At 38.6% G+C, this 21084-nt stretch overlaps 1 protein-coding gene across 6 annotated transcripts in view; it reads right to left on the bottom strand.

Moving 5' to 3' along the window:
* Positions 1-21084, bottom strand: part of BRCA1 (BRCA1 DNA repair associated) — a 48648-nt gene that overhangs the window by 2217 nt on the left and 25347 nt on the right. For 4 of the 6 annotated variants that reach the window (XM_030541134.1, XM_030541133.1, XM_030541132.1 and 1 more), the window contains 11 exons: positions 19634-19808; positions 17925-18057; positions 14661-14860; positions 13809-14131; positions 11833-11920; positions 11125-11202; positions 10777-10817; positions 6010-6093; positions 3683-3737; positions 817-890; positions 190-250 (listed from right to left, as the gene is read on the bottom strand). In XM_030541134.1, the coding sequence (XP_030396994.1) occupies positions 190-250; positions 817-890; positions 3683-3737; positions 6010-6093; positions 10777-10817; positions 11125-11202; positions 11833-11920; positions 13809-14131; positions 14661-14860; positions 17925-18057; positions 19634-19808 (1312 nt within the window). Of the gene's footprint in view, positions 1-189; positions 251-816; positions 891-3682; positions 3738-6009; positions 6094-10776; positions 10818-11124; positions 11203-11832; positions 11921-13808; positions 14132-14660; positions 14861-17924; positions 18058-19633; positions 19809-21084 lie in introns of those variants that run through there. The other 2 variants (XM_030541135.1, XM_030541136.1) reach the window with 2 other exon arrangements.

Genomic DNA, 21084 nt, shown 5'->3' with positions numbered 1-21084 from the left:
AAGGGAAAGTTTGAATGACCAACTGTGTCTGTTTTGAAATGCAGAAATGTGTCCCCAATTCCAAACATAACAGAACTTTATTCTGCTTCCTTTATAGAACCCTACTACTATTTTATTACTCAATCCAGTGGAACCATAAGCACTCACCATGTGCACCACAAAGCAATCCATAGCTCCATATAATCTTACCTCTGTACCCTGCGTTTTCGAGCCAAGCATCAGGCTGTACAACTATTACAGCAATAGAGTTCTAGGATTTCAAGATAAGAAACAAGATAAAAATAGCTATCATTATTTGTATTACATAAAATCAACCCTTCACATCTGTCTGCAGATAGCAATAACTAGGTATTTCTTTGCTTCACTGCATAGCTCCAGTGAAGGAGTCAAGAGAAGGAAAAATAAAGTGTAGTAAGTTCTGTAAGAATATTCTACAAGAGTTTCTGTTCAGGGAGACTTGGTGATTATAAGTTAATGCACCAGAGCCTTTTTGCTCCCAAAAGCTGAAGCCGGAGGTGAGCCCCTATGAGATGAGTTAAGTGGCCAGTACACAGTGCTCTGTGAACCTCAACACAGCAAGACCAGCATGTATCTTGGCACTACCGGCACTGTGCTCAGGGGAGGCCAAGCTTGAAAGAGAAGGGCTGCCACAGATCAACCTGATTCACCCACAAAAGTGTGAATGGAACCTACCTCTATCTATATCTGGATATGCCAGTCTTTTACAAGCACCAAAAATCACTAAGTATTTTTTGGGGGGGGGGGGGGGAAATCAATAGGATAGTTTACCTTACACCATCATCACTGAATACTTACAGCTTTGTGTGTGAACAGATGAGGCTGCTTCACCACTGAGGCGCCACAAAGCTCCACCATCCATTCTAGATCACCTGATTAAGTCACACAAAAGTAGCACATTACAATTATGATCACGCTGCCCCGGGGACCAGCATGTCAGAGGTCCAGCCCTGGTTCTCTATACCTTGCTAGTGTGGCTGTTACAAGTGAAATAATTTTATCCCCTTTATTTGTGGCATAAGCAGAGAACAAGGAGCTCTGCTCTTACTAGTCTGTGCAGGCCAATTACTACTATAGTCCTATCCTAGGTTCTTCAGTAGGGAGTACCACCATGGGAGCCTCAGGGTCCCAGGCAGACAACAGACAGCCCCTGGAAAAAAATGCTGCCAGTCAGTTCATCTTGACTTAAAGAGCCACTGCATGAAATTACAATTGGAATCAAAAGTTACAGATCTGTGATAATTTCTCATTAACACAAACTAGCCAGAGTGTTTAATTTCTATTAATTTGCTGAACTCTTGATGAAAAAACATATTAGAGGAGCCTGTAATTGCTCATCACAGCACTAGGAGTGAGCACTGCACACGCTGTGGTAATTACTGTAAATGTCAAGAGATGTGGGGATAATTCATCCAGTCAGAAATAAATGTGATACTGGACAAATCAGAGTTTGCTGCAGGGAAGAGAATGAAGAGCAAAGATGGGAAGATATGTGCTTTTACTACTGAAAAGTTAAGCTACAAGTTTTGCGGTTTAATTGTCTTCATAAGAGACACCACATACCTGCAGCTTTAAACTAATGAGAAAGCTGCAATCGTTTTCATCTACTTACCCTATGTACATAATTGCAGGCTTTAATATATGTTTTACTTCTCACAACTGCTCTTTTGAAAGATTAGGATGAGATAAAGTTATACTGTGGCTGTCTCAGTTGTTAAGAAGATAATGGGTAGGAGCTGTGTGTGAGGGTAGAAAAGTACTCAAATAACTTCAATAAACTTTTTCCAGAGAGAATGGTGCTTACACATCTGTGTGCCCTTTTTTTTTTTAATGTGAAAAGAAAATTTCAAACATTGAATGGAAGGATTACGTCTAAAAATATTTTACGTGGCCAAAGCAGACACTGATGGGAATGTATTTAGGGTTGCCAACATTCTAATGGCAGAAAACTGAACACCCTTGCCCCGCCCCTTCTCTGAGGCCCCGCCCCTGCTCACACCATCACCCCTCCTTCAGTTGCTCACTCGCTCATTTTCATGGGGCTGGGGCAGGGGGTTAGAGTGTGTGTGTGTGGGGGGAATCAGAGCTGGGACAGGGGTGCAGGAGGGGGTGAGGGCTCCAGGTAGCACTTACATCAGGCTGCTCCCAGGAAGCAGCCAGCATGTCCCTCCAGCTCCTAGGCACGGGGGGGGGAGGTGTGTGGGGGGTGTGTCTCTCCACAGGCACTCTCCCTGCAGCTCCCACTGGCTGCAGTTTCTGGCCAACCAGAGCTGCAGAGCCAGTGCTCGGGGCGGGGGTAGCACACGGAGGCCCTGTGACCATCCCTATGCCTAGGAGTTGGAGGGACATGCCAGCTGCTTCCTGGGAGCCACCCAGAGCCGGGTAGGGAGCTTGCCAGCCCCGTACCAACTGGACTTTTAACGGCCTGGTCAGCGGTGCTGACTGGAGTCGCCAGGGTCCCTTTTCAACTGGGTGTTTCTGTCGAAAACCGGACACCTGGCAACTCTAGAGACATTATGCAAAAATCTTTGGACAATCAGGGAGCAGAGCCAGAAATGCCTAATTTCATGATTAAGTAGATTCTTCTAAGAATTGCCTACTGAGTAATAAGAAGAATGAACAGTCTTCTACAGACACTTGGGCAGATGAGGCCAGGAGAGACAAGATTCTCTCTCTCTGATTGGACTGTTCACACAGGCCTGACTTTTCCATCCTCACCTCAGATTGGGTAGTACCTGGCTTCACAAGTCGTGTTTATTTCAGTGGAACTACATGCAGTGTAAAGTACAGCTCAGTTTGAGGGTGACAGAATCTAGCCCTTTGATATTTCTCACAGTTTAGAGGACTGAGACTTACTACATTCAGTAAAAGAAATTTAAATACCAGATTTGCCAAGACTCTTTTTTAATTTTTTTGAATAAAGTACTTCTGCTCTAACCCCTTCACTGCACTGCACTCTAGTTATTACTGATCTTGAGTGCTTCAATTTGTTACTTATGCTAAGGAGTATTCATTGGAATAAGTGGGCATTACAGAACTTGAAGATCTTACTTTCCATAATCCTAAACTGTGCAGTATTTTCCTCAAGGCTCTAGTTCTTTCCTTTTTATTCAATTTACCTATAGGCATTTCTGTAGGGCTCATCACGTTACATTAAAAACACCATACCATTAGTAACATGATGGTATGAATTTCTGTGCTGTAAGGAGTGCTTGGGGCCATCACTGTATTTGTTAGGGCCTCTAGTCACCTGCAAGTGCTTTGGGGCCAGACTTCCAAGATGAAAAGTGTTCTATAAAGCCAAATCTTACTCTATTTTGTGCCATCCCTATGCCACCTACACAGAGATGGAATTCTCCTGAGATCTGTATATCATGGTATGATGATCTTCCCCCCAAAACAAAGAATTCCATCCAAACTTTTTTTTTTTTTTTTAAAAGTCAAACAGCCTCTTGTGAGTTAAGGAGATAAAACTGGAAAAAAATACCTAGTGTATGTTTCATTGTGCTATACTGTAAATTGCAGATTAAATAGCCCTAAAAGGTGGGTCTCCACAAAAGGGCCCACAAAGGCAACAGTCCTGGAGAATTTGCAATGGTCACTGCAGATATTTTCTGTGGATTCTAGAAATGATAGTACATTCCCTTAATCCAGAACCCCTCACCTGTGCGCATATCAGTGAAAGGTCCATAGCAACAGATCTCAAAGTCTTTGAAGAGCTGAAAAACAAGGCACATGTGAACAAAGGGTAGTGGTTCCAGGGCAGAATGGACATTCAATGAAATGTTTGTTTATTAGAGTGATGTATGAGGTCCCTCTATGGTTGGGATTCTCAGGCTATGCTTCGTGAAGCAGCTGTGGTGCAGTAAACTCTTCCTGGTAGTCCACAAATTAAATGCTTTGACAACCAAGCAGGGGACAGTTGTGGAACTGGAAGAGGAATCTTTCTCTCATGAAGTTGTCTGAAGAATGAAAGCACTAGAGACCCCTGCACAACAGTATACAGCAGGGGTAGTCAACCTATGGCACGTGTGCTAAAGGCGGCACGCGAGCTGATTTTCAGTGGCACTCTCACTGCGCCTGGGTCCTGACCACCGGTCCGGGGGGCCCTGCATTTTAATTTAATTTTAAATGAAGCTTCTTAAACATTTTAAAAACCTTATTTACTTTACATACAATAGTTGAGTTATATATTATAGACTTATAGAAAGAGACCTTCTAAAAATTTTAAAATGTATTACTGGCACACAAAACCTTAAATTAGAGTGAACAAATGAAGACTCGGCACACCACTTCTGAAAGACTGCCAACCCCTGGTATACAGGTATACTCTGGGAAATGTTAGTTCCTGTGACTTTGGTATATGACTTATGCTAATATATACAAGATCACAGTGTATATTTTGGAAAATACACCCCTCACTTATCTTATCTGTTATGCTTGCAACTCAAACATGAATGGATTTCCTCACTGCTAGCTGGTTAACTTAAAACTGACATGCTATGTTGCATTGCTCATGGATGTCTTGTATCTTGTTAAAGGTTATTCTTGTATTTACAGTTTCTTAATGAATATTACCAAACATGCTAACCAGAGAACAGGGTGAGAAATGTCTCCAAATAAGTGCATTGCACATTCATGTATAACTAAGGGGGGAAAAGGTCAGGGATGAATTGCCTCTCTCTCTCCTTTGCAGTAGGATTCAATTCAAGAGAGAACCTCTGGCTTCTCATTCTCCAGCCCAGTGGAGACAACAGGCTGTGTTTCCAGATGATGGCTCTGGGATCCTTCTAATGGCAGTCACACAGATTGCCATTAATCTAATGCCATTCTATGAGAACATGACACATTTCCCCAGCAAACTGGAGGGGTGGGTACCACAATGGCAAATGTTAATGGGAAGGAGCTTGAGGAAAAACCCCACATGTGGTTCCAGAATAAGGGCTGGGCTTTCCCCAAACGTAGATGATTGGGGTCTCATCTGATGGCATAAGCAATGTGGTGTGAAACAGCAAAAAATTATGCCTGCAACATTTTAAGGTCACAGACTATTTGCACAGGACCTTGAAGATAATGAACACCCAGATTCGATAAATGAGAGAAAAAAAATTCAAATTTGCTGCATTTTTTTGTAACAGCTGGAGTGCAATTTGAACACAGCCCTAAACCCAAGAATAAACAACATTTATCATTTTGATATTTGGTTTTGTACAAACCCATTTCTTTCCTACTGCAGTGGCAAGACAGCATGACATTTAGTATTTTACAGATCCATCACTCTGCAAACTGTTTCCTGTAGTAGTTTAGTCAAAAGGTCCCTACACATAGCATATAAATAACTATCTTAAAAAAAATCCTATGCTTAAATCGTGGGAACAGTGTTTCATGTACAGAGAGAAAGTTTAAGAGGTTAAGCAGCAGGTGATCAATGAAAACATTGCCTATTTCTTCTAGATGAGAATTAGTGCAGACTGGTTATACCTCTCCCTTCCCCCAGGCCTCCATTTCCCAGAGCCCAGAGGATCACCTACCCATATTTTTAGTTAAAATTCACCCTGCCCGCAAAAAACATGTCTTGTATCTCACTCATTCTACTTTCTGCAGAAGGATTATAGGATCTCCCTTCAGAACCTATCAACACTGATTCTTAATCAGGCAGAGGGATTGCAAATAGTTTCCCAGGGAGCTGTCTCTATAGCAGAGCACTTCCTTTGAGCCAGCCCATACCTATATTATAAAAGATGTAATTCACTCATGGTATTCAAAAACATTTGAATGTCTGTTGCTTGACTGGCAAGCTCTAGGAGCAGCACTGCAAAGACAGAGCCAACTACACCGTTTATGTACCATTCTGTACATTTGATTTCATGGGAGGATAAAAGACAATTTAAAAATATTTCAGCTATTCAGCTGGCATCATAAACAACAGTTGATACAGAATGGGATTCTTCTGACAGCTATGAATGGTTTCTTATGCTGATATGCCTGTACCTTTCTAGCCTGGGATCGTCTAGCTCTCTTAGGGCCTTCGTGGTTTCTCCCATTGATCACGTCTCCTCTCACTTCAAAGTTGTACTGGAAGATAATGTAAAGAATCAGAAGTCAGAGACAGAAAAGGCCGGCATGGTGAGCCCATTGGGCCAAGGCAGGAAATGACTCTCAGATTTCAGAAACTGGAAACTTTACAACAAATACACGCAGAAGACTGACTAAAAAGCATTGTCCTTTATCAGTTAGGACATTCGAGCATTCTTCTGAGTTATCAGTGACTCAGTAACCAGTAATGCTATTCTTGACATAGAATGCCATTCCCCCTCCCACTTTCCCTCATTCAGTCCTTCTTAAATAGGTTATAGCCATTGATTTTAACATTCCAGTTGAGACACTTGTCCCACCAAGGTTTCAGTAATACCAGTTAGATTGAATTTATGCTAAAAAACCGAGCAATTCCAATTCCTCTTGTTTGCTACCCAGGCTCCTAGCATTCATAGAGAAGAAATTCTCCAATTGCCTATACATCAGAAGTCAGAAATTGTAGAAAAATTGATAAGGGAAGCAAAGGGACACAAGGAGAAATTTATGGCCAGCAGAATTAAGGACATTTAGAAAGAATTTTTAAAATATATTAAGAACAGAAAGAATGCTACCAATGGCACTGGACCATTACTAGACAGGAATAGTAGAATCATCACTGATAATGCAGAAAGAGTGTTCAGTAAATATTTCTGTTCTGTTTTTTCTCCAAATACGGATGATATAGTCTCATCATGTGGTGATAACACTCTTTCCATTCCACTAACATCCTCCAAAGATACCAAACAGAAACTACAGTTAAATATTTTTAAATCAGCAGGTCCAGATTACTGGCATCCAAGAATTTTAAAAGAGCTGACTGAGGAGCTTGCTGGAACATTAATGTTAATTTTCAATAAGTCTTGGAACATTGGGTAAGTTCAAGAGCAGTTGTATGAGACTCAATTAATAAAGAATGAAAACAGGGTAATGTAATTAATGCAAATCACCTTGAGTTAATGGAAACTAGATCCAGTCAAACTAAACCGATTTTTTTTTTTTTTTAGGAGATTGTAAATCTGGTTGATAAAGGTAATAGTGTTGATAAAATATACTTAGATTTCTATAATGTATTTGACTTGGTACCACACAACATTATAATTAAAAAGCTAGAATGAAATTAAATTAACATGGCGCACATTAAATGGATTAAAAACTGGCTAACTGATAGGTCTAAAAATTTAACTGTAAATTGGAATCATCACTGAGCAGGTGCATTTCCAGTGGAGTCCTTCAGGGATCTGTTCGTGGCCCTACGCTATTTAACATTTTTATCAAAGACCTGGAAGAAAAAACAAAATCACTACTAATGAAGTTTGCAGATGACAGCAAAATTGGGAGTGTGGTAAATAACGAAGAGGACAGGTCACTGATTCAGAGTGATCTGGATCACTGGGTAAACTGCACAAGCAAATAATGTGTGTTTTAATATGGCTAAATATAAATGTATACATGTAGGAACAAAGAATGTAGGCCATACTTACAGGATGGGAGACTACCCTGGCAAACAGTGACTCTGAAAAAGATGTGGGGGTTGTGGTGGATAATCAGTTAAACATGGTGTCAAGTATCAGAGGGTAGCCGTGTTAGTCTGGATCTGTAAAAGCAGCAAAGAATCCTGTGGCACCTTATAGACTAACAGACGTTTTGGAGCATGAGCTTTCGTGGGTGAATACCCACTTCCTCACATGCATCTGAGGAAGTGGGTATTCACCCACGAAAGCTCATGCTCCAAAACGTCTGTTAGTCTATAAGGTGCCACAGGATTCTTTGCTGCTTTTACAGTTAAACATGAGCTTCCAGTGTGATGCTGTGGCCAAAAGAGCTAATGTTTATGCATCCCATGATCACAGGGGAATCTTGTATAGGAGTAGAGGGGTTATTTTACCTCTATATTTGGAACTGGTACAACCACTGCTAGAACATTGTGTCAAGTTCTGATGCCAACAATTCAAGAAGGATGTTAATAAATTGGAGAAGGTTCAGAGAAGTGCCATGAGAATGATTAAATGATTAGAAAACCTGCCTTATAGCGACAGACTCAAAGAACTCAATTATTTATCTTAAAGAAAAGGTTAAGGGATGACTTGATTACAGTCCATAAGTATCTACATGGGAAACAAATATTTAATACTGGGCTCTTCAATCTAGCAGAGAAAGATATAACATGAGCCAATGGCTGGAAGCTGAAGTAAGGTGTACATTTATAACAGGTAAGTAAACAATGACTAGAAAAATCTACCAAGGGTCATGGTAGATTCTCCATCACTGGCAATTTTAAAATCAAGATTGGATGTTCTTCTAAAAGATGCGGTCTAGGAATCATTGTGGGAAAGTTCTATGGCATGTGTTACACAAGAGGTCAGGCTAAATGATCATAGTGGTCCCTTCTGGGCTTTGAATCTATGAATCCTGCAGCTCAGTGGTCCCCGCCATGGCGCCGGGGAATTTATTTGTGCCCGCCTAGTGCCCAGCAGGGGAGAGAAGCCAGGGCCATACATCTGCTGAGGACAGAGAACTCTGGGGCTGCAGGTGCCGGAGTTCTGTCCCTGGCAGGTGCAGGGCTGTGGCTTCTTTCCAGCTTCTCTGGGGCTGCGGGCACCGGTGTTCTCTGTCCCCAGCAGGCACCAGCTTCTCTCTGGCTTTGAAGCTGGAGAGAAGCCGCAGTCCCGCCCCTGCCAGGGACAAGGGACTCCGGGGTTGCAGGCTTCATTCTATGTTAAAGAAAGAATAATAAATATATTTGGACCAGCAGTTCAACAATGTTTTACTTTTTAAAAATAAATAAGATGAAAACTGTTTATGATATTTATTTTGTAAAAAAGCTTTAATTTTTCTTAAAGGTAGATAAAAAAGAGCAAATTCACATGGTAAGGTGAAAGAGTAATTGCCGAATAATTTAATTAATACCCTTTACATGTAAAATTACCCTTTTTATCTTATGGATTCATATACTATGTAATATTAAATATGATCTTTTTCGTATTATTTAATGTACAAATAAAAATAAGCCTTGAAAAGTTGTTGGCGCCCGCCACACACTTCTGAAAACATGAATGTGCTACTGGCCACAAAAAGGTTGGGGACCATTGCTGCAGCTTAATCACATAAATGTTTCCTTAAAAAAACCTAATCAAATTCTATTCAACACATTGAACTGACTCAGAAGAGCAACAGTCAGTTGATAGTGGCAAATCTCATTCAGTAGAAATTAACTGTCAAGTACATAACCTCTAGAACTTAATTTAATTTTCAACATCTATTTTACTTCAAAGCATTCACTTGCCATTTAGATTAATAATAAATACAATGCTTTATTGGATAATCTTAGGCCTGCATCTGTCTCTCTATTATTCACTACTTTAACAAAGCTCCTTCATAGATTTCTATGCAGAACAGGCAGAGAATTAAAAAAAGACAACTCATATTTTCACCCAACTTCAGACTTATGTAGTTGTTTCCATAATCAGGGAGACTGAATCTGTTCTGAAAACCCCTCTCACATTGCTTGAAACAGCAGATTGAGACTGAAGGGCATCCAGTAGATGCCCCATATCATTGGCTGGAGAGACCAGAGATTCAGGAGCCTCCATAAAGGGTAAAGTAGGACCCAGATGGAGAATGATGAAGTCTCCCAGAGAGTTTATGGGAGTAGTACAGTTTTTTCTTCTCCCGTGGCTTTAAATGCTAGCCTAGGGTTTTTTGACCAGAGAAGCTGAGAGTGGAGCAGAAGCAAGACATCCATTTCTACTCATCAGAACTATGAAATTTTGCACTGGACCAAAGTTTGTGAAGTCTCTCTTCATACAACAAGAAGTCAACCTTTGGAACTCATAACAATGGGATTTTGTGAAGGCCAAAAGGTATTACTGGGTTTAAAACAGAATTAGGTAAATTCCTGGAGGATATGTCCATCAATGGCTATTAGCCAAGATGGTCTGTGATGCAGCCCAATGCTCCAGGTGTCACTAAACTTCTAACTGCCAGAAGATCGGATGGATCACTTGAAATTACCTAGTCCTGTTCATTCCCTCTGAAGCATCTGGCACTGGCCACTGTCAGAAGACAGGATACTGGGCTAGATGGACCTTTGGTCTGACCCATTACAGCCATTCTTATGTTCCTTATGCAAGGTTCTGCAAAAATCTGTGCCTGAGGCAGAAAATCTGAGCACTGTAAAGAGAGGCAGACACCACCTACTCCATGCTCTAGTCCCAGATAGCTATCTGCACTACAGAGTTAGAAGATGCTGCAATAGGAAGTTTTCAGTAGTTGGCTATAGAGCAGTTAATTAAGTGCCAGAGCTTGGACGTGGTTGTGTTCCAACATTATTCTTTCATACACACAGCAGATAATTACCTCCAACCTGCATTTGCCAACATCAACAGTCATATTTTATCTTTGGAACTGTTGCTAGACAAAAAGGTCAAGAAAATATCACAGGGGAGGCTCTTTGTTCAACAGCATGGAATACCTACATTCTGCAGAACTTGGTACGGCCTAGAAGCCTCACTTCAGTCCTATGCCAAATTCTCCTCTGTCTCAAACACCCACAACTAATTTTCAGTTTCAAATATTTAATTCCTGTTTCTGTCTCAGACATGATTAATATGCTCATCGCCATAGTGTCTGGATGCTAGTGCAATGGACATATTACGCATTTCACTCTTAAGACATCAGACCCACCTCATCAAGTATCCTTCCTTCCTTAAAAGACTGAACAATCCCTAAACAAAAAGAACAGAGAAGAACAGATCATATTAAATCAGGCAGGATGCTCTAATTAGCACCAACAGTCTAATTGTGAAGAGAAAGTATTTCTTTGGGAGAAATCACTTACAGTTATTTGAATGAAGCAATAGATGCTTAAAAAAAAAAGAAGTTGAGTGTTATCGTTAAATATCTAAATATTCAGATAGTACTCTGAAAAAAAACCCAGATGCTAAAATATGTTAAATATGAAATATAAAGGAGGTGGTTTAGGAAACCGGGGAGGATGGGACACATAGCTGCTCCAAAGAGTATTATACTTACATTCATAGCTAACCACCCATTTTCTTCCTGCAATGCCCAGAAAGTACTTCAGTGTTCGCTCACACACTAGCTCCATATCTGCAGATTGAGTAGAAATATACTCAGTTTTGCCATCTAAATAACGTAAAGCAACTTTGAAAGTTGATTCATATTTAAAGTGATAGGCTGCCAGAAAAATACATTCTACTCAATGACACAACTGTTTTTGATTACATCAGACTATTTGGATTTTTGAGAAAGAATTTAAGTGAGCTTTTTAAAAACACAAACAAAGGACGCTGTAAGAAGGAAATGTCTGGCTCTCCCTTTGCTTGGTTGTGAATTATCTAAAATCAATGTGCTGCTGACACATTCTTAAATTTACAGGCATAACATGACATCAGTCGCTCATCATAATGATATATCAATTTCAAATTCTAGTTGTAACCAGGTCAATGATACCATATAAACAAGCAACCAAAATAGAAACTTCTCATCTGGACTCCATAAAATGGAATAAAAGACAGATGGTTCAAGTTTTAGTTTAGACTTGGGATCACACAAACTCTGATACAGAATAAAAGAACAGTGAACTGTAAATCCCACATCCTAATCAAACATCTTCAGACCATCATGCTGAATGACTGTCAATGTGCTCTTTGTTAAGACTGGAGTTAGTGTTTTATGTGGCATTAAATATCTGGTTTGTTCACAGAGCTTCCAACACACCTGTTTTCATTATGACATGGGTTGTTCCTTCAGTAATTTGATTAGATAAAGTGCTCTGGGTTTTCCTGGCAAACTTCTGCACCAGTAACTGAAAGCAAATAAATATTGAATTAGAAAGAATTGATTTAATTGGAATATTAGACATCTCTGGCTTTGAATAGGAGTTTCCACATTACAAGATTAGCTTTCTAATATGGCTGAGAATTAAATATATGTCAATGGAAGCTGTAAATAAAACATACAGTGGGGCGGTACTTTGAAACAAAATGGAGAAATGAAGTAAAACTGTTACTTCAAAAATGCTGTTCATTTTGCCTTTAATAACAGAAATTATTTGATTGGCTTACATAAACTCAAGTAAAGCAATACCCTACTATACTATAATTCAGATCAATCAGTAATCTATGAACTAAGTGAAATGGAAACACATGCTGCAGTTTTTTTGAGGCATTAAGACAATATTCAACTTCTGATGGCAACAAAACATTAAAAGTCCAGATGACGTGAAGGCTCAGTGATATAACCATTCTTTTCAACCGACCTATGGAGAAGGGTTTTAACCAGCACATTCATTGTTGTAGAAATCTGGAGTTTTCCAGTTACCTATTAACTAAATAAAATTAATAGCCACATACGCAGATCTGTTACTCCTCCAGCTTCATAACTGGTAACTATTGGTTGGTAAATAACTTTCTTTATTAGAAGTCACTATTTATCAATGAAGGCTACCAAAATTAGCATTTTTATATTGTACAAATATTGTAATATCAGTTATTTCTCTCATGCTGCTTCATCCAGTAGTCTACATGACACGGGGAAAGCCAGGCTGAAAAGGCAATGATGTCCCCATACCATTGCCCTCTACCAGGATCATTAGCAATTTATAATTAATTGCTGAAATCCTCACAATGGAGCAGAGTTCAATTAAAGCAGTAAACACCGAAAAGATCAACTTAATGAAAGTTTCAGAATTATTCATGTATAAAATAGTAAGCAGCAGCTTTTATGTTTAGCACATTTCAACAAATCCAAATAGCACCAAAAGTTTCTCCTTCACTAGTTAAAGCTAGGATATATCTAGCCATTAGTGATGCATTCCACAGCTTAAAAGCTAGCTGTTGCCAGTGCAGCTAATAAACCCTTTGCTTTATTAGGCCAAACTGGATTCTTTGCAATTACCAATGCAATAGATCCAATGTCTGGGTAGTAGCTGCATGATAACTGACTAAATATAGTGAAAAATTTTAAGCAAGCGGTTTGCCTCAGATACACTAGTTGAATGCACTTTGTGTGACTGCAAGGAAAGCTTTGGCCATCAGACCTTTGAGTATTGAGTGCAAATCAGGGGGAGGCTGCAGCTTACTGAGTCTCTTGCGAGTACACCTTCTAAGACATTTAAACTTAGGCGGGAGATACTGTAGGCATAGCATGCCAAGTCATAACATCACCAATTTTGGGGCAGAGGTTGCACAGACAACTGAGATGATTTTATGCTAGTGATGACTGGTTTGGAAAGTCAGTCCAGTTGCTTACACCACAGTTGGAGAAGCACTGCTCTGTGTAAGTTGATTTTAAGTATATACCACAATATGAGCCTCTAAAACTTGCAAGGGGTCTACTCAAATGTATAAAAAAATAAATAAATTATGTTATCTGAGGTGAGAGTTTCCCTTGCTTTGGAACAACGAGCCTTCTTGTTGCTTGCTTATGTGGATGGCTTTCCAATCCATTTAGAAGCTCTGAACCGTACTTAATTGCATCATTACATTCAAACCCTCACATTTGTCAGTACTAGCAAACAAGGCAGTATCTAATTTCAAATACTCTGGTATTATTAATGGGTAATTCATGTCAAATTAAGTTGTGTTGCATATAGGATCTCTTTAGGGAAGAGGTTAAAATTTTATTTAGGATCACAGGCATCATGGTACATGTATATTAACAGGGGAGTGACAAAGATAGCGAAATACACTTACAAGCTCACTCTGGTTCAGACCTGATGCCACAACTGACATTTGTCTTCTACAGGTCACAGGGCTTTTGGCATTTTCTTTTACAATTCCAGCGTGCAGAGCAGATGCAGAGGAAAATGCCCTTCTCTCCTGCTTACATCCCTGAGTACTCTTCCCATTAACAACATTCCACGATACAGCTACACTATTAGTTGATTCTGCAGTTTGAAAGTGGGTAAGTCTTTCAGAAAATTTCAAGGGAGAGCTGTTTGGAGTCCTCCTCTCATTCCCACACAGAACAGCTGCACTGTTTATCCTTGTTCCAAATTCCTGCTCAGCTGCATTTTCTGAAGGAAAGAGGAATCAGTCACTGAAACAGTCCCAGTCTTTAATTGCAGTTTCTCATTGCAGTCATGCTGGAGGATGTTGCTCCATCTTTTACATTTACAGGCTACAGTCATTTTCTCTGCTTAATTATTCACTATTTCACCTTTACCTCATTCATTATTTAAAATCACCAGGAATCATAATTTTTCCTGATCTAAAGCGCTCAAACACCTGTGAAACCTTTAAGGCTACAATTAGCATTTCCTGAGAAAAATTATAAATGTGGGACTAAAATATTAAAATTCATTATTGTATCAGAGTATTATCCCCTCCCAAACTGCACCTTCTGATAGCATGGGATCTCTCAAGGAATTATCAACGTTTCAACAGATTAAAAGTCTCTTGATTCACAAGAAAACACTATATAGTTAATTTAAACGCACGTTCTTTACGATTTCTCTCATTACAGATATATAAACCAGGCCAATGACTGGGATACAAGTAGACGCCAAAATGCATGTGTTGGGTTTGATCAGTCCCGTGTGTTACCTGGTTCAATTCTATACTGATTACATTGTTTCACTCCCTCTTGTTCCAACAGCACTGCCACATCAACCTGCTGAACTGTTCCCTCCTTGGAGTGAGTTTTGGCTTTCCAAAGGCTTGGGCACCAGTGGCCTTGCTCCAGAGCTTCTTTTTTAAATAGATGGGATTTAGGATGGGAAAGGTGTAAAGCAGGCGACCTAGAACTTAAAAAAAAAAATTATGAACAATTTACCATCTCCTTAGTTATCAGACATTGAATAGCAATAGTGGCATTACGTGTTGGGGAATGATTAGCAATAGAACTGATATGAAGACACAAAAGCAGTACTGTTGAATTTAAATTGACTAAAATATTTTAAAAACTGCATGTCGACATGTCAAACTGTCATGTAAATTTTCTCAAACTAACCCCAAAAGATAAATGCGAATAGCTTGCTGCTTAACAACATACCAGCTGTGTTTCACCACACTATCCAGCCTTGTGAAACAAACTTAATTTTGGTCTCTCCTCCATGCATCTACGTTCCAGAAATTTTGCTAGAACCTGGGTCTCCCTTAAAAAGAACAGAAATCTTTGCTGATTTCACAGGACCAATTTATTAGGGCTGTCGATTAATTGCAGTTAACTCACAAGATTAACTCAATTAATTGCAATTAAAAAAATTAATCATGATTAATCGTACTGTTAAACAATAGAATACCAATTGAAATTTATTAAATATTTGGGATGTTTTTCTACATTTTCAAATATATTGATTTCTATTACAACACAGAATACAAAGTGTATAGCGCTCACTTTGTATTATTTTTTATTACAAATATTTGCACTGTAAAAATGATAAACAAAAAAATAGTATTTTTCAATTTTCCTCATACAAGTACTGTAGTGCAATCTCCATTGTGAAAATGTAACTTAGAAATGTAGATTTTTTTTGGTTACATAACTGCATTCAAAAATAAAACAATGTAAAACCTTAGAGCCTATAAGTCCACTCAGTCCTACTTCAGCCAAATCGCTCAGACAAACAAATCTGTTTACATTTACAGGAGATACTGCTGCCTGCTTCTTATTTACAATGTTACCTGATGCATTAATTAAATTTGTGACCAAACTCCTGGGGGGGAAGTGTATGTCTCCTGTTCTGCAGCATTCTGCCATATTTCATGTTATAGAAGTCTCGGATGATGGCCCAGCACGTTTGTTTTAAGAACACTTTTACAGCAGATTTGACAAAATGCAAAGAAGGTACCTATGTGAGATTTCTAAAAATAGCTAAAGCACTCGACCTAAGGTTTAAGAATTCAAAAGTGAATTTGAAGTGCCTTCCAAAATCTGAGAGAGAGGAAGTGTGGAGAAGGCTTTCAAAAGTCTTAAAATAGCAACACTCAAATGCAGAAACTACAGAACCCAAATCACCAAAAAAGAAAATCAACCTTCTGCTTGTGGCATCTGACTCAGATGATGAAAACGAACATGCGTTGGGTCTGCTCTGCTTTGGATTGTTATCGAGCAGAACCTGTCATCAGCATGGATGCATGTCCTCTGGAATGGTAGTTGAAGCATGAAGGGACATATGACTCATTAGCACATCTGGCACATAAATATCTTACAACGCCAGCTATAAGAGTGCAACGTGAACACCTAGTCTCACTTTCAGGTGACATTGTAAAGAAGCAGGCAGCATTATTTCCTGCAAATTGTAACTAAACTTGTTTGTCTGAGCGATTGGCTGAAGTAGGACTGAGTGGACTTATAGTTGCTAAAGTTTTACATTGTTGTATTTTTGAATGACTTTTTTGTACGTAATTCTACATTACTAAGTTAACTTTCATGATAAAGAGATTGCACTACAGTACTTGTATGTGAACTGAAAAATGCTATTTATTTTGTTTTTTTACAGTGCAAATATTTGTAATAAAAAACAAATATAAAGTGAGCACTGTACACTTTGCATTCTGTGATCTAACTGAAATCAATATATTTGAAAATGTAGAAAACATCCAAAAATATTTAAATAAATGGTATTCTATTATTAATAGCATGATTAATCTTTTTAATTGAGCGATTAATCACAATGTTTTTAATCGCTTGACAGCCCAATTTATCTTTCCTCCTCCAACCAATACCTCAAGTTCCTATTTAATCTCCCAGCTGTCTTTGACCGACACATGCAATGTTTGCTTACATTTAGGAAATACACAATCAACCATTGAACAGTAATTAAACAAGGGCGAGTGAATAAATAAATATTTCAAACTATCTTCCTGCATTGAGTTACATAGAAGAGGTTTGTCTTCCCTATGCTTATAGCTTATAGACAGAATATTTGCTAGTAATTTTAGTTTTAACATTTTAATTTTGGGCACACAGCATAGAAATTAGTGCTGGAAAAGACCTACTAACCATCTCCAAAGCCCAGTGAAGACTTGCTCTCTACAATTTGTTTTCTAGTACTTTGTACAGTCCAAATTTAAAGGATATAGTTGATGGGGCTTTGTTATTTCAGTCTAGCAAATCTCACTGCTGGGACAAATTTCCATGATATTTAGCCTGAAGTTTTCCCCTTTGCTCAATTTGGTTCTGTTACTTGCAATTAAGTTTCCTCAGATCAACCTTAACTATTCTTCTTCTTCCTTGACGTTTACACCCTTCAATTATTTGTGCAGTGTTTGCCTGTCTTCATTTTAAAAATGCAAGCCAACCTCTTCCTTTTCTACTAACCAAAGGCACTGGCCATAAATAATTTCAGGGCACAACACAATATGGATCATTTGTAAACTAATCACTCTTCTGTGGAATAGTCCATCTCTAGTTAAATCCCATCTCCACTGAAGTCAATTATTGACTTAGAGGCGACAGGATTTTATCCCTATTGCTTGAACTGATAGATTGGAGGGCCTTGAAAAGAAACTTCCAGGTCCCACTGATCTCTAGACCAGATCCCACTGATCTCTACAGAGCCAACACAAGAACAGCCCCTACTTCTCTATCCCAAGTGATGGAAAAACAAGTCTGCTCTAAACTCTGGTTTCCTGTATGCATGCGTGAAAAGAGTTAATCCTGCATCACTGAAATAGTTTGCATGTCTTATTAAACAGAGATGACAGAACAAACAACATGAAATCTAAATAAATAAAAAACCCAGATTATTTTGACTAGAGATGGAATCGCCAATTAAGGAAATACTAACAAAATGCAGCCCTTCTTCTTCTTCAAGGGACTAATTGTTCATAGAAGACCATAAATGACAAACAAAAAGCATTTACCCTTCTTTTTCTAGCTCTTTATTTTTTGTGTTGGAATGATCACTTGGCATTACATGGAACCCATCAGCTGAAAGTCCCTTTGAACTGCTGATTTTGTGATTTTCAAGATCTACTTCTGAAATTAATGCTGTTCCTTCAAAAGAAAAACAATAATATTTACAAAAATCCAAGAGAAATAAAAACACTAGTGTTTTCAACCTTGTTCTTAAGGTAAGAATTCAATTATTTCTCCAAAGCAGCAACCTTAATACAAATCAGATTTGTTTTAAAAGAGAAAGAATTCCTGAAAAAAAAAAATGCAAAATATCAAGTAAAGCAACAAGTATATGCAACTGTTATCACCAGGAGAATGACTGAAAAAGAACAATTTTCTCGGCTAAGGACACAAAGATACGTACGAATGATACATGGTTTGAGTGAACTATAGTGCCAGTGGCACATTTACTGTCAATAATGGTGAAATGAGATTAGTTTTTATGTAATTTTCAGTATTCTGCAGAATTATAATGCAGCATTAACCATGAAAAAAAATGGAGCCATAGTAATTTCTGAACCCTGCAAAAGAAAAAGTTACATTTTACAGATTCTAAAATCCCAATGTCCCCAAATCAAAATGTGTATAAAATACTACCCCAGTTGAAACATAGCAAACTTCATATATTCAATCATTTACAAAAACAAGGAGTCAACTGATGCATTAAGTGGAACTAATGATGAAATAGGGAAAAGTAGAAACATTAAGGCAGAATTCTGCTAATTTTATACACTTTTTATTTATAAAGCCTCAAAAATACATGAACGTATCTCTGTTCACCAGTAAGTATTTTAGAAAGGCAAATATTTAATGGTTGGGAGATGCTTGTAATTTTTAAACAAACCATCAATAATTGTAATCAGTTTTAAACTTTTATGAGAAAGCCTGAAATCCATATTCTAGCATGACAATGTAAAACAAGCTTTATATTAATTAAATTGCTTTAAGTCACTCTGTAGCCTGAAGGAAACTAATCATTGGTTTCGCGACTTAATCCTCAAACACAGTATTTATAGTTATCTTATGATTTAGGCTTATTGGATCTAGAAATGTCACACAAACATGCATTCAAAAGTTAGCTCCATCAGGAATAATGTATCTCTCCTACCGAATTAGGCCCACCAGTGTCAACACACTTTTCAGTTTCTCTACCTGTCAGCAGTCTGGACCTGTTCTGCATCACCTCCTACAGCCCAACCAATACAGAAATCCACTCCATTCTATTTTGCCAAAGGACAGACCTTCAGTGACAGAAGATGGAGACCTGTTTGGAATTTAGCAGCTTTCACAGCCCCCATCCATCCAAGGGACAGAAGACAGTCAGACTGGAATGAATGCCCACAAAACAAGCAGCATGGATAGGTATTGCTAAGCCATGAGGCCTACCCAATTTCTTTTTGAAAATATCTTAAGCAAGAATAATTGTATGAGAGTCAGGAACAGATAAGTATGTGTTTTGTAGCCTACATATTTTACCGTGTAAATCATATTAATACAAAAAAGCCACTACTAAGTCCTGTGCATTTCACTGAATAATTGAGTTTAAGCAAAACTATATTAAGATTAAGCCAGCTCGACCCAACACCTCAGCTTCTTGGGCGAAAAATAATCATGAGATTCTCAGCGACTCGTTTGGAATAAAGGTTAAAAATAATTTTCATTGATATTCTGTTACCTCTAGCTGGTCTCATCTGTCCCACTGTGAGTGTCCCTTCCACTCTGGAATGAGGCAGTTCACTGGCTCGGGGTTGAAATTCAAAGCCCTGGCTTCCATGCTCTTCCAGCACAGCCTCAAGCACGGCCATTTCCTGTTGAAGTTTTTTTAAGTTGTTTTGCATGGCATCCTTCTGCTGCAATAGAAGAAACTACATTGGGCTATCAGGAGTCAGCTCAGTTGCTAAACAGTAAAAAATAATTTCTATTCAAAATGCTTGTGAATGGAACTACAGCAGAACAACTCTGATCCAAAATACTGAATCTAATTTATTTACATACTTGGTGCTTGGAAAATTACAGTGAGTTTTTATTGTAAAAACAAACCATGTCATGGCAGAAGAAAAAAAAATATTCACTTTGCAATCGTAAAACATTTTGGAATAGATTCCAAGTTATCACAGCCTCGCAGTGAGCAGCAAATACAGGCGTTGGCTTTTACAGAATGATTTACACAATTCAAATAATAGATTACTACTTTTTCCATCCAGTCATCTTAACCTGTTGAATGCCCTAAGACAACACGTCTAACGAAGTGGCCCTTGCATGCCCATTGAATTGGTCCTAAAATTGCACATGCTATTTATTCAGCAGTGGAAAAGGTCCCTATTACATGAATTCCAAGCATACTGAGCCTAGTACAAGAAGGGTTAATAGGCCACTTTATTTAGAAAGTGGTAGTACAGAGCCTCTAATTAAAATTTATGTTTGCTCTCTACTATGACTCAGAAACTCAACAGCTGTTTTCAAATAGGAAAAAATTGCACCCCTTTCCTTCTTAATGCTGTCTCTGATCCTTGAAAATTGCTGTGCCCTCTGCTAAAAATATGCTGTTTACCTCTTAGACCACACAGAATACATGGTTTCAAAGGATGCTTTTATAAACAAACAGTTTTCCAAGCTTGACAGAGGTGGTTTCTATAACAATAGTGGCTATTACATTGTCAGTTCCATCACTGCCACCACGTGGAACTTTCTAGTTATTGCATCACTGACCAAGCTAGAAATGAGAAGAATAACTCTTTCATCAATAAGTCCAGCCCAAAGCTCTCCGGGCTTGTCTACACTGGGCTTTTCAGGGCATGTCTACACTAAAAAATTAAGTCGACATAACTTACTTAGGCATACAGCCGCTGCAGTAATTACATTGCTTGTACATGTCTACTCTTGACTCCTTGTGTCGGTGGTGTACATTCTCACCGGGAGAGTTTGTATCGATTGTACTGTCAGTGTGGGGCACTGTGGGATGACTTCTGAAAGCCAGTAACAGTTGATGAAAGAAAAGCAGCGTCTACACCAACACTGCACTGACCTAATTACATCGACTCTATGCCTCCATAGAGGTGGCGTTATTAAGTCAGTGTAGCTGGGTAGTTACATCATGGGAGTGAAATTTTAGTGGAGACACATAGT

Source organism: Gopherus evgoodei, chromosome 23, assembly GCF_007399415.2.
Source record: "Gopherus evgoodei ecotype Sinaloan lineage chromosome 23, rGopEvg1_v1.p, whole genome shotgun sequence".
In the NCBI taxonomy this organism is placed as follows: Eukaryota; Metazoa; Chordata; order Testudines; family Testudinidae; genus Gopherus; species Gopherus evgoodei.
Note: the sequence above shows the minus strand (reverse complement) of the source record. Positions and strands in the feature narration are given on the sequence as shown.